The 15,784-nt window shown below is 38.5% G+C and overlaps 1 protein-coding gene across 7 annotated transcripts in view; it reads left to right on the top strand.

Annotated features, from left to right (window-relative positions):
• Window positions 1–15,784, top strand: part of NEK11 (NIMA related kinase 11) — a 291,394-nt gene that overhangs the window by 122,205 nt on the left and 153,405 nt on the right. For 6 of the 7 annotated variants that reach the window (XM_025374271.1, XM_025374266.1, XM_025374299.1 and 3 more), the window contains 3 exons: window positions 2,704–2,797; window positions 5,760–5,867; window positions 7,734–7,848. In XM_025374271.1, coding sequence (XP_025230056.1) covers window positions 2,704–2,797; window positions 5,760–5,867; window positions 7,734–7,848 — 317 coding nt within the window. The remainder of the gene's footprint in view (window positions 1–2,703; window positions 2,798–5,759; window positions 5,868–7,733; window positions 7,849–15,784) is intronic. The other variant, XM_025374283.1, reaches the window with a different exon arrangement.

The following is a 15,784-nucleotide window of genomic DNA, read 5'->3' as shown; positions in this document are numbered from 1 at the left end:
ATCACTAGTAATTAGAGTATTTACATGAAAAAGTGAAATTTCAGGTGTTAGCCAGGATGTAGAGAAAAGGGATCCCTTGTGCAGTAGTGGTGAGAATGTAAATCAGTACAGCCATTATGGAAAAATAGGATGAAGATTCCTCTAAAAATTAAAAATAGAACTACCATATGATCCGGCAGTCCTACATTTGGATTTATATCCAATGAAATCAGTATATCAAAAAGATACTTACACTCCAATGTTCATTGCAGAATTATTCACAGTAGCCAAGATATGGAATCAATGTATGTATCCATCAACAGATAAGGGGATAAATAAAATGTGGTATAAATACATACAATGGAGTACTATTTAGCCTTAAAAAAGAAGGGAATCCCATCATTTGCAACAACATGGATGAACCTGGAGGACATTATGTTAAGAGAAATAAGCCAGGTATAGAAAGACAAACACTGCGTGATATCACTTATATGTGGAATCTTAAAAAGTTGAATTCACAAAAGAGGGGAGTAGAATGGTGGTTACTAGGGGAAAGGGGGCATGAATGGGGAGATGTTGGTCAAAGGGTAAAAAGTTTCAGTCAGACAGGAGAAATAAGTTTTGGAGATCTATTGTACAACATTGTGACTGTAATTAATAACACTGTTTTGTATTTTTGAAAATTGCTAACAGAGTAGAGCTTGATTTAATCATCCTACAATGTATACATATATGAAAACATCACATAGTATATATAAATCTAAACTTTTTTGTCAATTAAGTTTTAATAAAACTGAAAAAATACATGTATAAAATGAAATTTCAAAGAGCCTAAGAGCCTCAATTTCTGAAAAACTGATTTATCTGTTGGTAGGTTATCAAATTTCCTAATTTTTCTTATTTTTTCTTCCTCTGCCAATGTTTTGGTAGTTTAGGAGCCCCAGTCAAGAACTAGAGAGACAGAAAGAACCTGAACACAAATCTATTCATTTTGTTACATTGTTAATTTATCTGAAAACTAATTTAGAGGTGTCCTTGTACTTAGAATGAATATCATGATAAGCCAAATAAGAATCTATGAGTCTATTTTCTCTTGACGTGTGCTTTCTTTAATAAATGGGTAGAAAAAGATTTCCATGAAAGTACATCATGAGCAGTGGTGTGCTGGTGAATATTTAATAACCAGCTCTGGATTTGAAGGGGGCTGCTGATTTCTGTGATATAAATACTTCCACTGTGGCCAATATCAAGCTACCAATATGGTATCATTTAATTTTCAGTTGGGAAGATATTTACACAGTCTGCTCTTGGGAGCCAATACAAGTTGGCTTCTGCAAACCACTGTGACATTGAATGTGAGTTTTACTGGGAAAATATATTCACATAAATTGCTTGAGCCATTGCATCAGCTCACAGCCCCAAATCTGTTTGTAATACCTCAGAAATGGTGATATTTCCAAGGTGCCATGATTCATGTCATTGGCTGAGGATAAAAGGAAAATTAAATCTCTGATAGGAACAGATTAAAAAGGTAAATTTAATAACATATGCAGATTACAAAATATTTACATTAAAACTGTTTTTTAATACAAAGAAGTCACATATCTTTCACATGTTACACGAATATATTTTTCTTATTTGAAGGTAATGGTTTTAAATAAAGTTTGGCCTTGATTTTGTGAATAAATTGTATTGGAATTGTTTCTAATTGTTGATTGTAGAATCAAGGGGGTCTTGTGTTTTAGCTAGAAAATGACTCTATTGTCAGAAGAATGATAACGTACCCATTTTAGAGACAAGAGAGTTTGACCAGAAGGGTGTTCAGTGAGGAAAACCTGAGTATCAATTAGCCCACAAGTAATCAAAGAACTCAGATCTTTCACCCAGTTTAGTAGCAGGTCTCTTAAACTCACTCTCCTGTAATAAGAGAAAACAAAGTAAATGTGTCTAGAAAAATTCCCCTGCACAATAACTCCCATATATTTCCTCATACATTCTTTGATATGTGGCTCTAGTTTTACTTTTTATGGGTTTGTTCATCCTGAAAGCAGTTTTTGTGTTATTAGTATGTGTTAGGCACTGTGCTAGGCATTGGGAGCACATAGCTCTGTCATTGCACTTGGAGAACACACAGAGAGGAGCACTGCCTTCTCCTGCTGCTGCATTTTGGGATTTGTAAGGGCGAGTAAGGAACCAGAACATCCTGTGTGTGCTTTAAAAGAGAATCAGCTGGGTGCTGCACCACATTCACCTTGATGAGGAAGGGAACTGATGGCCCGATTTTCTAATCCCCCAGTCGATCTGTTGAAATAAGGATCACATTCATCTGTATAATATAGACATGGTTTGGCCGGGCGCGGTGGCTCAAGCCTGTAATCCCAGCACTTTGGGAGGCCGAGGCGGGTGGATCACGAGGTCAGGAGATCGAGACCATCCTGGCTAACATGGTGAAACCCCGTCTCTACTAAAAATACAAAAAACTAGCCGGGCGAGGTGGCGGGCGCCTGTAGTCCCAGCTACTCGGAGGCTGAGGCAGGAGAATGGCGTGAACCCGGGAGGTGGAGCTTGCAGTGAGCCGAGATCGCGCCACTGCACTCCAGCCTGGGCGACAGAGCAAGACTCCGTCTCAAAAAAAAAAAAAAAAAAAATATATATATATATATATATATAGACATGGTTTTAGCAATTCACAGTTATTTTTCTACATTCACTTTAAACTTACAGAAAGATTGTGGAAGAAAAATATGAAGAAAATAGCAAACGAATGCAAGAATTGAGATCTCGGAACTTTCAGCAGCTGAGTGTTGATGTACTCCATGTAAGTATCCTCTTATTTTAAAGTTTACATGAAAATTTTTCTTGCTTCAGATTCATGGCGATGATTGGGTAGGAAAAGGGACAAGGGAGAAAACAAGAACATCCAGATTAACTTTGCCGAGTTCCAGGAAGGATTCTAGAATGTAGGTCAACAGTTGGTGACAACGATTTGAAGTGGCTGTAGCAAGAGGTGGGTCAATTGATCCATTTAACAAAAATCAAGCGCCTACTCTGCACAAGACAACTGAATTGGCACTGAATGCATAACTGATGGGTTAAAATGATTAGCTGACAGAACAAATGTGTGTGTATCTAATTTTTAATTCCACCCATGCTATTGTTGCTTTACCTCTTTAGTACATTGTTCTCTTTGGTTTTTATTCTTTTCCTTTTTATTTTGTTTCCTACCCATTTTGTTGTACATTGTGTTGGTAACTTCATTCAAATTTTAACTGCCATAGATGTTCAATAATGAATAGAGTTGCAGATTCACATGAAGTGACCCCAAATTCATGTCCTCGGCATTCCAAATCTGTAAATAGCAAACACCATTTTCTCTAATGGTTGACAGTGTCTCCACAGGCCTTGGGTAGGCTCTGATTAATAAGGTGGTCTTTACAATGTCAAATTTGGGCAATAGATGTCAATACCAACCTCATAGCTCTTCAGGTAAAAGCAACTTGGGATGAAGCCATTTTTATAGAGAACTTCTACTGTCTCAAATTCTGATTTTCATTAATGGAGATTCCTGCATGTGAGAGATTCTGTCCTTTAGCAGGAAGCACCAAGCCCCCTGAGGCTGCGGGTACAATCCCCCAAGCCCCAGGGATGCTAATTCTGTTGTAGCTTAGTTATCAGAGGGCTCCAAACCCTGGGGGCATGCATGAGACCTCACTCTCAGCCAGATAGGCCCCTCTTAATGGGAGATCTGCCAGTAATGCATCTTTCTCAATTATTTAGGGGTTCTATGTGCTCTGGAGTTCTAAAAATCCCAAGTTGGGACCAATAAGAGGCCTAGCTTCCTCTAACCTCAGGAGTCTTCCTCTGTTTGATGGACCAGTTAGTAGACAATGTGGGGATGCTGGTTTGATATGTGCTCAATTCCATCCCCCTTTTCCCACCCATCCGCCACTCCATTTAAGTGAAGTCCCCATGTGGGATCTGTTGCAGGCTACAGAGACTTGGGAGATGGGTTCTTTCTTGCTCAGGGAACTTGGTGAGTGAAGAACCTGCTGGCTGAAAGGCCATGGGGTCAACAATAGGGCTGGATCCTTACTTGGAGAAGGGTCTTGATGCCACCACTATGGAAGGACTCAAGCCCCCCTCTGAAAACTGGGTGCCTTTCTTCAACTTCCCACACACTTCTAGGCCCTGTAAATGATAGCCTGTGAAGGTGGGTCTTCTTCTCTGGTTCAGTCTGCTTTGTCCCCCTACAGTCCTGAGAACTGCACATTCCCACAGATCCTGACAAGGAGGCTGACAGAATTATAAGAATTCTGAGTGTGTTCATGTGTAAAGTACTTGTTTATTCAGCTATAGAAATGGGGACATAGTTTTCTAGAATGCTCAGAAATGTTGTATTTCTTATAAGCCCTCTGCTAATTCCTATGCTGCTGGCCTGATTCCTGTGTACACTCTGATTAATAATGAATAGAAAATAGGCCTCCTGAAAGCAGCGCTTCACCTCAGATGAGGGAAGACTTGGAAAACCACTGCTGAACAGACCTTGTCATAATCTCTTTAGGGTCTTGTCTTCCTCTTATAAATCAGGGATCCCTGATTCTAAGGGATTTTCCCCCTAAGATTGAAAATGGAGAAGTACAGGCATGGTATTATTTTGTTTTATAAAATCTAAATGACTTCATTCTTGAAGTTACCATATGGCAAAAAAGAAATGTAGTTTCAAGTATGAGCTTGAATATTAGTGTCTGATAATTTGCTTTTTTGCTTTTCTTCTTTGACCCTTCAAGATCACCACGTTTGTGTTCTTTTATATTGGATGGAATTATTATTGGTGTTATGACTACACTGTATTAGGTCTTGTCTTCCTCTTATAAATCAAGGTCCTTTGGGGGTCCTGAAGTGACTGAAGATAAGCCTGAGACCATATGGCAGGCAGAATCCCAAGAAATGTTCTTATCCGTATATTATTCCACAGAACATGGGAGCTAGACACAAAGTTCTGATCTTGGCCCAACTCAGATGAAGAAAGAGAGGATTTCACATCCTATGAATTCCCAACTCATCAATTCCCCAGTGACTTCCCATTTTCATCACCTTCCCACCAGCAAGGAGCAAAGGGAGCAGGAGGGGAAGCGACTGATGCTGATGCTGTTGTGGACAAAGACTGTGGTTCATTCTTTGATCTTCTGAGATTAGTGCCACCACTGTCTTTGGCCCTGAGCTTTCCAGAAGCATGTTTCCTATGTTTATATATTGACGGCAGAAATGCTGCAGGCAGATAGATGGCTGTTGAGTCTGTTCTGCTTGAACACTGTGTCCTCTTGCCAGCTGGTTCAGGCAAACAGACTGGATGGCTCAGCATCCCCAGGCATCCTGCTCTCTTTTGTGCAGTCACATCAGCCATTTCCCTCTGGCACATTGTCAGCATCCCACCTCTCTTTCAAATGTTTTCAGGAAAACCTTCTCAGCCCACTTGGGTCTACAATCAATGAACCCTCCTCCAAATTCTTATGGCTTATAGTATTCTCAAACTTGAAATGCACCTTGATTTCCTATGAATCTTGTTAAGATGCAGATTCTGATTCGATTAGACCAGATGCAGCCTGAGATTTTGCATTTCTTATAAGCCCTCTGCTAATTCCTATGCTGCTGGTCTATTTCCTATGTACACTCGGATTAATAATGAATAGAAAATGGGCCTCCTGAAAGCAGCGCTTCACCTCAGATGAGGGAAGACTTGGAAAACCACTGCTGAACAGACCTTGTCATAATCTCTTTAGGAAAAAACACATTTAATAGGAATGGAAGAAAAGGAGGAGCAACCTGAGGGAAGACTTTCTTGTTCACCCCAGGACGAGGATGAAGAGAGGTGGCAAGACAGGGAAGAGGCAAGTTTAATCATATTCACACACATATTCAGCACAAAAGTGAGGCAGGTTTAATGATATCCAGAGAACAAAGGGGAAATCAAATGGGAAGCTGAACACTTTGCAGAGGAGCCTGAAGGGTTTTAAATGTAGCGGGAAAAAGCTTCATTGAGCTGAAAAAGATGAAATGAATATAGGAAAGAAATTAGATTAATCAGATGCAAGAGGCTAAAGAAAAATGTGATAAAGAAGGAGAAGAGGAAGAGAAAAATGCTCACATCTTTGAGTGCTTTCCTTCCCCTTGCCCATACACATGTTTATGATTTAATTTCTTACTCATCTCACTGGGGCTCTGTTCTCTATTCCTTCTTCCATCTCTCTTGCCTGGCGGAAGCAAGCTACTTTATATTTCTAAAGCACTTACAGGAGAGAATCAGAGTTATGGGAGAGAATGGGCTCTATGTCACCTCTTAAACATGTTATAAAAATTATTTGAGGCATGTAGGAGAGTGGCTTGCTTTGTTTTTCAGACCCTAGCTGACAAGGCCTTTTATTTTGGCAGGCATTTTCTGCTTGACTGAATTTGGGCTTTGAAATCTTGAAGCACCATCGAATGTGGAATCATGTTAGGCACCGTTTCTCTAAAGAATGACAGCTTAAAGCAGTTAGATACCATAATATGTAAGACAGGCCAGGTCTGTCTTTGATCCTGTGGCGTTTACAGTTGTGCTGGGGCTAAAGTTAGGTCTCTGTGAAAAGTACATAGCAGATCAGGTCTCCATACATAGAGTGGTAATGGGGACCAAAGATCAGACCATGTCCTTCTCCTTCTAAAAGAAGCATTTATAATAATTCTATCTTTCTCTTCAAAGAGAAACAGCAAATCAAAGTTAATTGAGAGTCCAAATACATTTTTATTTTCAAATAATTTTCGAAGTGCACATAAAGATGTATTTCATGTACTCTCTGTTCTTTATCCATAAAGTTCTCTGTGTACTCTCAGCGATCCTTTGAAATTTGGAACCAATTTCACTTCCGAAACAATTATTATACAGTACAGAAAACTGACTTCTTAAAAACACTTTATGATGATATTCTCACGAATACTGCACTGCAGTATGGCATGGCTTCATTTCACTTATTGAGATTAGATTGAACTTTCTTTTAAATTTTGTTTTATTAAAAAGATACTCTTGGAGTAGTTTCCCATGAAAACCATTTATCAAGAAAAATAGATCAACTCAGCACCAGCTCCAGGTTCAAACACAAATACACACACACACACACACACACACACACACACACATAACTAAGGGAAAAAGGCAAAATGATTTATTGAAATACCTACTGATTTTGGCTAAACCTTTTTATTTTTTTTGAAGTGTGAATTCTTTCATCATGTGGTCTCTTAGATCTTTTTCTTTTAGGAAATTGGAATTCATAGAATCACAGAGATTTAAAGCTAGAGGGGAACTTGTAAGTCATTCAAGCTAACACCTTTAATTTTGAGATGCAGAAACTGAGCAGGGCTGGAGTAGGGTGTGGTAACTGGAATATCCTAGGTGCCAAATTGAAGGAGGCCCCCCTCAGCTGTTAATGGAGTGAGTACCTTCAGTTGGTACCTTGGGCATCCCACTTGGCTTACCTAGTCATGATCCTGAAACTGAGCCCATGAAGGTTAAATGCTTTGTGCAAGGTCACCTGTCGCATTGATGCAGGGCTGTTTCTCTTATCCCAGCTTACCTCCTGAAGTTTGAAAATGTTTAAGGGAGAGGATTAGGTAGGCTTGTTTCCAAGTAGTCTTCTAAGTAAGAATATTTTTTTCATTTGTGGTAGTGCTGTTTCCTTCTATCAGCATCTCATGAATTGTTAATTACCTTCCACAAGGGATTTGATGAACCGACTTTAGAGAACCTGTCTGAACCTCAGCCTATTCCTTCCATGGACCTCTGCAAACTTGAATCAATTGTAGAGGATGCCACATCTGACCTTGGATATCATGGTACGTGTTTGCATTGGTTTTCACAAGGATGCTCACAGCTGCTGCCCAGGTTGCTGTGGCTGACTTTGCAGTGGGCCTGTCTGGCCTCTGAGAGAAGCTCTGGGTATATGCAGCTACCTGCTATCAGTTTGCCAGGGCTGGGCTATGACCAGGATGAAAAGTAGAGAAGCTAAGGATTTTTCTGTCCTCTCTATCTTCTTTGCAATAGTGAGGATGAATTGGAAACTCACACCTGATAAGAGACCTCTTCTGGGTGGGTTAAACAATGTTGTCATTAACCTGACTTTGGAATCGTGCAAACTCTGAATGCTCTGGAGCACTGTGTTTTCCCTGTTCTGTAAATGGTTCTCCCAACTGTCGTAAATTTAAATTGAAGAAATGAAGCCAGGCTTTGGAAAATCAACTATGCAGTTGTGCATTACCAGAAAATAAAAGTGCTCAGAGCAGGAATACAAAGGCAGGCCTGTAGGATGGCTGACTTTGCTAGAGGACTTCTGATGCCTTTGCTACCTCAGACTACACAGCAAACAAGTACACTTCCAGCAAACCTGTATTTTCACTTGAGATAAGACTTTAATCAGTGGTCCACATGGAGCAGATACATCCAAATGGAGTAGGTACATCATAAGCTAACGGTTAAATGCATGGGTTTTGGAGTAAAAATGTTGGCTCTATCAGAAAAGGCCCTGACAACATAATCTCTCTAGGTCTCTGCTTTCTTATCTATGAAATAAGAATAATAATGCCTTCTTTCAGGGTTGTTGTGAAGAGCAAATGAGATGTGGCATGTGGAGTGGTCTTAGTTCAGTGCCCAGCACACAGTAAGTGCTGAAGAAGGGGAAGCAGTTATGACACTTTGAGCAAAGAAGGGTTATCAATGTAAGTGTCTTCTCAGTATAGTTCACCAGTCTCCCCAGTGCCTAGAGCAAAGTTCCAGGAACATTCTAAGCACTCTATAATTCTTGACTGAATTAATGAGTGGATGAATACATGAATGAATGTTAGTCTGGACCTCTGAGAAGCAGATGCTAAGTCAGGACTACAATTGCAATGTTACTTTTAGAGAAAATGCTTACATAAAAGAAAGTAAAGAAGAGCTAGAAAAAACCAGGAGAACCATTAGACCACTGATTAAAGTCTTATTCCAAGTGAAAAGAGAGGTTTGGTGGAGGTGAACTAGATTGCTCTGCAGTCAGAGGTAGCAAAGGCGTCAGGAAGTCCTCTAGCAAAGTGAGCCATCCTACAGGCCTGCCTTTGTATTCCTACTGTGCTCCAGTAGTCGCCCATCAGGAGGCATCATAGCCTCTGAGAGAATGCAGAGATGGATTTCAGAGCACAGCAGCTGGGATCCTTGGCCAGTTGCACTCTGTGTTATTGGAGGTCTTCAAGTGCATCCTTATGGCTGCACAATGATATAAGAGCTCTCTTTGGCAGCAGTGTAGCTCTCTTCTCAAGTTGAGAATTAAGGTAGTGAACCTTGGGTTATCTTGTCTTCTTATCCCAGATTTGCACTTGAAGTCTTCTTGATAGAGCTGTTAGAGCCTGTGCTGCCTCCTTCAGCTGTATGGAGACAAGCCCCTTGAAGCTCTTTAGATTGGCATTAGCCAACTTTTAAAATGGTGCTATGGAAGCCATCTTGTAACAGACATTCTTGACAAACAAATATGTATTTCAGATGAATTTCTATCTTAGGCTTTTTATGATATTTAATATATTATTTGTTAGTTTCCAAAAGTGAAATTCAGAAGTATAGAAATATCCCATGGACTTCTATTTCTAAAAATAGAAATGTCAGAGACATTAGAACCAGAGCAACTCCATCTTGAGTAAGGGCTGAGTAAAATAAGGCTGAGACCTACTGGGCTGCATTCCCCGGAGGTTAAGGCATTCTTTGTCACAGGGTGAGACAGGAGGTCAGCACAAAATACAGGTCATAAAGACCTTGGTGATAAAACAGGTTGTAGTAAAGAAGCCAGCCAAAGCCCACCAAACCCAAGATGGCAATGAAAGTGACCTCTGATCATCCTCATTGCTCATTATATGTAAATTATAATGCATTAGCATGCTAAAAGACACTCCCACCAGCACCGTGACAATTTACAAATGCCATGACACATGGGAAGTTACTTTATGTGGTCTAAAAGTAGGAGGAATCCTCAGTTCCGGGAGTTTCCCACCCCTTTCCTGGAAAACTCGTGAATAATCCACCTGTTGTTTAGCATATAATCAAGAAACAACTATAAGTCTATTCAGTCGAGCAGCTCATGCCACTGCTCTGCCCATGGAGTAATCATTCTTTTGTTTCTTTACTTTCTTAATAAACTTGCCTCCACTTTTCTCTATGAACTTGCCCTGAATTCTTTCTTGTGCGAGGTCCAAGAACCCTCTCTTGGGGTCTGAATTGGACCCTTTTCCAGTGACAGAAAGCTGAGAAAGTTAGGCAGTATGTAACTCCCGATACCTGTGGCTTGTGCTCTGCTGGAGGACACAGCCATCACTATTTATGCATAGGAAGCCCCAGGGCAGGATATTGAATGGGTGGTCTAGGACCAAAAAGTCTGAGCTTCCTCCTGATTTCAAATAGGAAAAGTACTTAATACTTCATTTCATAGATGAGAATCCAAAGACATTAAATTACTTGCTTAAGGACCTCAGAGTTCCCGCTTTCTATCTAGTACACCACCCTTTCCATTTCCCCCAAAGGATGTGTTTCTGGTGGTGGTGGGTAGAAGCAATCGACTTGTAAGAAACAGAAAAACATATCAAAGAAATTGGACTTTCGAAAGGCAGAGTCTTTGTCATGTGTCTCTTTGCTAATTTTTGTGAACTGTAGTAGCCAAATTACTCCCAAGCTAGTCTTAACCACAGGTTCCGGCTACTATGGGAAACTCAAGCTATGTCCTTCTTACCTCTCATTTTGTCCTTTGTCATGGAGATTTCAGTATGATAGACAGTGTGTTGATTTACCAGCCAAAGTGGAAATCGTCAAATCTACTTCTTTGACCACTTTGTTCATATTGTGATGTAAAGACTACTTAGGACTCTATGATAAACTATCAGATTAGAAAAAATACATAATAGTTTTAGGTGGATCAGATGCCTTGTAAAATACTTTAAACATTTCCCTTATTTTTTCCTGTCTGTAAATTCATACTTTCTAAATGCTATTCTTTCTTAATATTAAATTCAAAAAATAAACTTAGAACTATGAAAATACAACCTTGGTAAGCATTTAGGTTGATTCTATGTCTTTGCTATTGTGCATAGTGCTATAATGAACCTAAAACAAAAGTAAAAAAAGAAGAAAAAAAAAGAAAATGCAAGCTTTGGGTTTGACAAATCATTAGAAAGGTGGGCAACTACCAGAAAATTAGTGATCACAGAGATTAATTGAAGTTTTGAAACATGAGACTTAATTTGTTGATGAACTCTGAAGTGGTTAATTACTTTTTCAATGCTTTTTGCCTTTTAGAAGATTACACTGCAAACTTTCAGCACCCAAAGGAAGTTTTTATTAGTTTATTTTTTATTTGGCATGTATATGTAAAATAAAATTACACAGTCATTCTTTCAAAGCTCCTACACCAAATGTTTAATTAGTCTTTGATGTTGACTTGGAGAATTCCCTCTGGCATATGAGGAGTTAGTTGCAGGGAAAAAAAAGACAGGATAAGACTTATTATTTACATTTGATATGCATTAGTTGACTATGCATATGATTTAATCTAGCAAAAGTCATGGGTAACCATTATAATCAATTGAGAAAGTACAACTGGAATGTTAAAGAAATTATCCCCATTTAACTTCTTATATGTAATGTTAATGATTTCTTGCCCATTAATTTTTGCCAGGAACTTCCTTGTACTCTAGCCATTTTATTTTATTTATTTTATTTTATTTTATTTTATTTTATTTTATTTTATTTTATTTTTTATTTTATTTTATTTTATGTTTTAGCAACTCACAGCTGACTTTCAGAGCAGTGTTTTTTCCAAAGCTGGAATAGCCTGAGACTCTCGATCGTGGGTCTACCAGGAGCGTGACTCCCTACCCCACCAGTCAGATGTAGAGAATGCAGTGAAGTAGGCCTTGGCTGCTTACCCACATCCTGACCAGCTGTCACCTCTTCATTTCCTGTTCAGCCACTCTTTAAGCAAGCACTGAGCCCAGTGCTCAGAGATAGCTCTGACCTCTAGGAGGTTGTGCTTTGCTTGCCTGTAGGAACCCCACATGCTCTTTGCAGTTCTGGGCTGTTCTATGACTTATGATGTCACCTCTTCTTTTTAAAAGTTCAAGTGGAAATAAAGTGATTTGAACTTTGTTAATTAAACATGATATGTTTTTATTGTTTTAATTTTAAAAAGAAAACCTCTACTCACTCAGTAATTTCACTTTTAGATAGTTATCTGAAAATGTGTCTACAAGACCTGTACACAAATGTTTCTAGCAGTTTTATTCATAAGTACTCAAAATTAAAAGCAAGTCAAGTGTCCATAAACAGGTGAATGGATAAGCAAATGTGTAGTTTGTCAATGGAATATATACTACTTGACACTGAAAAGGAACACACACCAATATATAACAATATAGATAAATACTTTTAAAATTATGAGAAGTGAAAGAAGTCTTACATAAAAGAGTTCATAGTGAATGATTCCATTTCTGTGAAGTTCCGGAACCAGAAGTACTTATCTATAGTGATGGAAATTAGGCCAGTTGCTGCCTGGGGGTGGTGGTGGTGGGAGTTGACTCCAAAAGGGCATAAGGAAACCTTTTTTTGTGATAGAAAAGTTTGTAAGTTTGCTGTCTTGATTGTGGTGCTGGCTACCCAGATGGGTATATTTGTCAAAACTCACTGGACTCTATACTTTAAATTAGTGCATTTTATTATATATAAATTATACCTAAATAAAATTGATAAATTTAAAAAATTGTTAAAATATTCAGAAGAAACAATGTAATGCTTAACTGTCTATGTGTTAGCTAATGAATGGCCAAGAAAGATGCGAGTAAAGTCATGGAGATAGAAAGCAATTGGGAAGATCTCTGGGTATCACCTGGGACACAGAGTCCTGAATCCAGAGGGTGATCATGGGGTTTGAGATTTTCTTCTAACATCAGCTGAACAACATTGTCTTCCACAATGAGTGTTAACAAAGCTTTGGGGTCCTGTCTCAGGAGGAAAGTTGGCTATTTGGAGATAAGGGACAGGGATCTTTTAGCTCCTCTCTCTCCCGTCTATATAGTTGGAGGTGGAGGTGCACACATCTGAGTAGCAGAGAGCCCTACCAGCAGATCTAAAAGGACCTAGTGTCCACTAAAGCCACTGGAGCTTAATACAACAAAAGGTAGTAGCTCAGACTCCAATGCCCAGCCCAAGATGTCTCCAGCTGGTGGAGCTGCCTGGCTCTTTAGCTCTCAGAAAAGAAGACCAAACAAATGCCAGGGGTTACTTCCACATTCCTAGATCTTCCATCACTTCCGGAACTTTAGATGTCTTCAAGACTTGATTTATAAACATAAATTGATGGTGGTTTTATTTCATAATTGTCACTTATTCCACTGAGTTATATTTGCATTTCATAATAGTGTTTCCACCTGACTCTAATACTTGCTCTCAGGAATAAAGATGCCTGCAGTTCTCACTAATTTCTGAGTTCTACAGGGTAATTAGAATGAATCTAATACTGAATGAAGATGTGCTGATTCTCCACCCTGAGGCATATTTAATAATTTAGAGTGTTCCTTCTATATGACAAGTCTCTAACTAAAATTTCAAAGATGATATCCAATTTGAAAAGTTAAGCTGGATGCTGACTAACACCTGCCCAACAAGCCACTTTGACATGGCATCCTAAGCAAATGTAATATAAATAGGGTATAGCAACAAATGTAATAGAGTAAAACCTTTTATAATGTGTGTTTCAGACAGTGCTCTGCACATACACAGTATGGTTTTCCTTTAGTTGATAAATTTATTTTCCATGCATGCAGGTTTCACAGTTGTGCTCAGGGCTTACGTGCTTACCACTTGGAGAACATTGTTATGATGCCCAAAGAAAGCTAAGCTGCCATATGAAAGGGAATCTTTCAGATCTGCATTTGAGTCCTGACTTTCCCATGTGATAGCACTGTGATTTTAAGGAACATAATTTCTGTGCTCTGCAGTTTTTACATTTATTTTTTAATCAGTAAAATAAAGTTAGTTATACCAATCTGAAAACTTCACTGTGAGTATTGAGATAACATGTGTTAGATATAACACATTTGTTAACATACAGTGACATACATGTCTGTTACTGTGTTTGGCTCAATCAGTGACAGGAGCTATTACTACCAAGTCAGATATAGAATGCTTACATGCTGCTTATCACCTCCTGTCTACTTGTTAGAAGCAAACTTATCTTCTAAGACCCAGCTCAAAGACATCCTCCTTGATGCGACATCAGAAGATGTCTCCTACCAGGACTCCTTGACTAATCTCCCTGATCATTTTTCTCCTTTCGTAGAATATATCCTATGCTGCTTTACAGTACTGAGGTTGTGAACCTGATTCCTGCCCTAGGGTGGGTTGAAAAACTGGGATGTCTTTGTTAACAAGTCTTTGAAAAGCACTATAAAAAGAATAGTAAGTAGTTATATTGTAAAAATTACAGACATAGGATGAACAACAACATACAAAAAAACCTATTCAAATATCACTCAAATGAATACAGTCATGTACTGCTTAATGACAGGAATATATACTGAGAAAGTGTCATTAGGCAATTTCAACCTTAAGCAAACATCAGAGAGTATACTTGCACATACCTAGATAACATAGCGTAATGCACATCTAGGCTCTGTGGTATAGCCGGTTGCTCCTGCACTACAAACCTGTACAGCATATTACTGTCCTGAATATTGCAGGCAATTGTAACACAGTGGTAAGTATTTGTATATCTAAACATAGAAAATAGTAAAAACACAGTATAAAAGATGGTACACCTGTATAGGGCACTTATCATGAATGGAGCTTGCAGGACTGGAAGTTGCCATGGGTGAGTCAGTGAGTGAGTGGTGAGTGAATGTGAAGGTCTAGGACATTCACTACTGTTTACTACTGTAGACTTTATATATAAACACTGTATATATAACACTTAGGCTATACTAAATTTCTTTTTAAAATATTTTTCTTCAACAATAAATTAACCTTGGCTTACTGTAACTTTTTTACTTTATAAAATTTAATTTTTAAAAACTTTTTGATTCTTTTATAATAACACTCAGCTTAAAACACAAACACATTGTACAGCTGTACAAGAATATTTTCTTTTTTATATCATTCTATAAGCTATTTTCTACTTTTAACATTAATTTTTTTAACTTTTGAAGTTTTTGTTAAAAATGAAGTCACGAACACACATACTAACCTAGGCCTTCTGCCTTTCACCTCCATATCTCGTCCCACTGGGAGATCTCCATGGGCAATAACAGGCAGGGAGCTGTCACTTCCTATGATAACAATGCCTTCCTCTGGAGTATCTCCTGAAGGTTTTACAGTTAACATTTTTAAATAAGTAGAAGGAGTATACTATAAAATAATGATATTAGTGTATAGTAAATAAAGTAGTATCATAAGTATTTATTATGATTATATTGTACATACTTGTACATACTATACTTTTATATGACTGACAGTGCAGTATGTGTATTTACACTGCATCACTAGGTGATAGGAATTTTTTAGTTTAATTATTATCTTATGGGACCACCACTGTATATGTGGTTCATTGTTGACTGATATGTCATTATGCAGTACATGACTGTACTTGTACTTTAAAATTGTTATGGCTTGAATGTCTGCTCTCAAAAACTCAGTTGTTGGCAATTATTAAGAGGTGGGGTCATTAAGAGGCAATCAGCTCATGAGGACTCCCTCCTTATGAATGGGATT

Source organism: Theropithecus gelada, chromosome 2, assembly GCF_003255815.1.
Source record: "Theropithecus gelada isolate Dixy chromosome 2, Tgel_1.0, whole genome shotgun sequence".
Lineage (NCBI taxonomy): Eukaryota > Metazoa > Chordata > Mammalia > Primates > Cercopithecidae > Theropithecus > Theropithecus gelada.
This window is presented reverse-complemented; position numbering and strand designations above follow the sequence as displayed.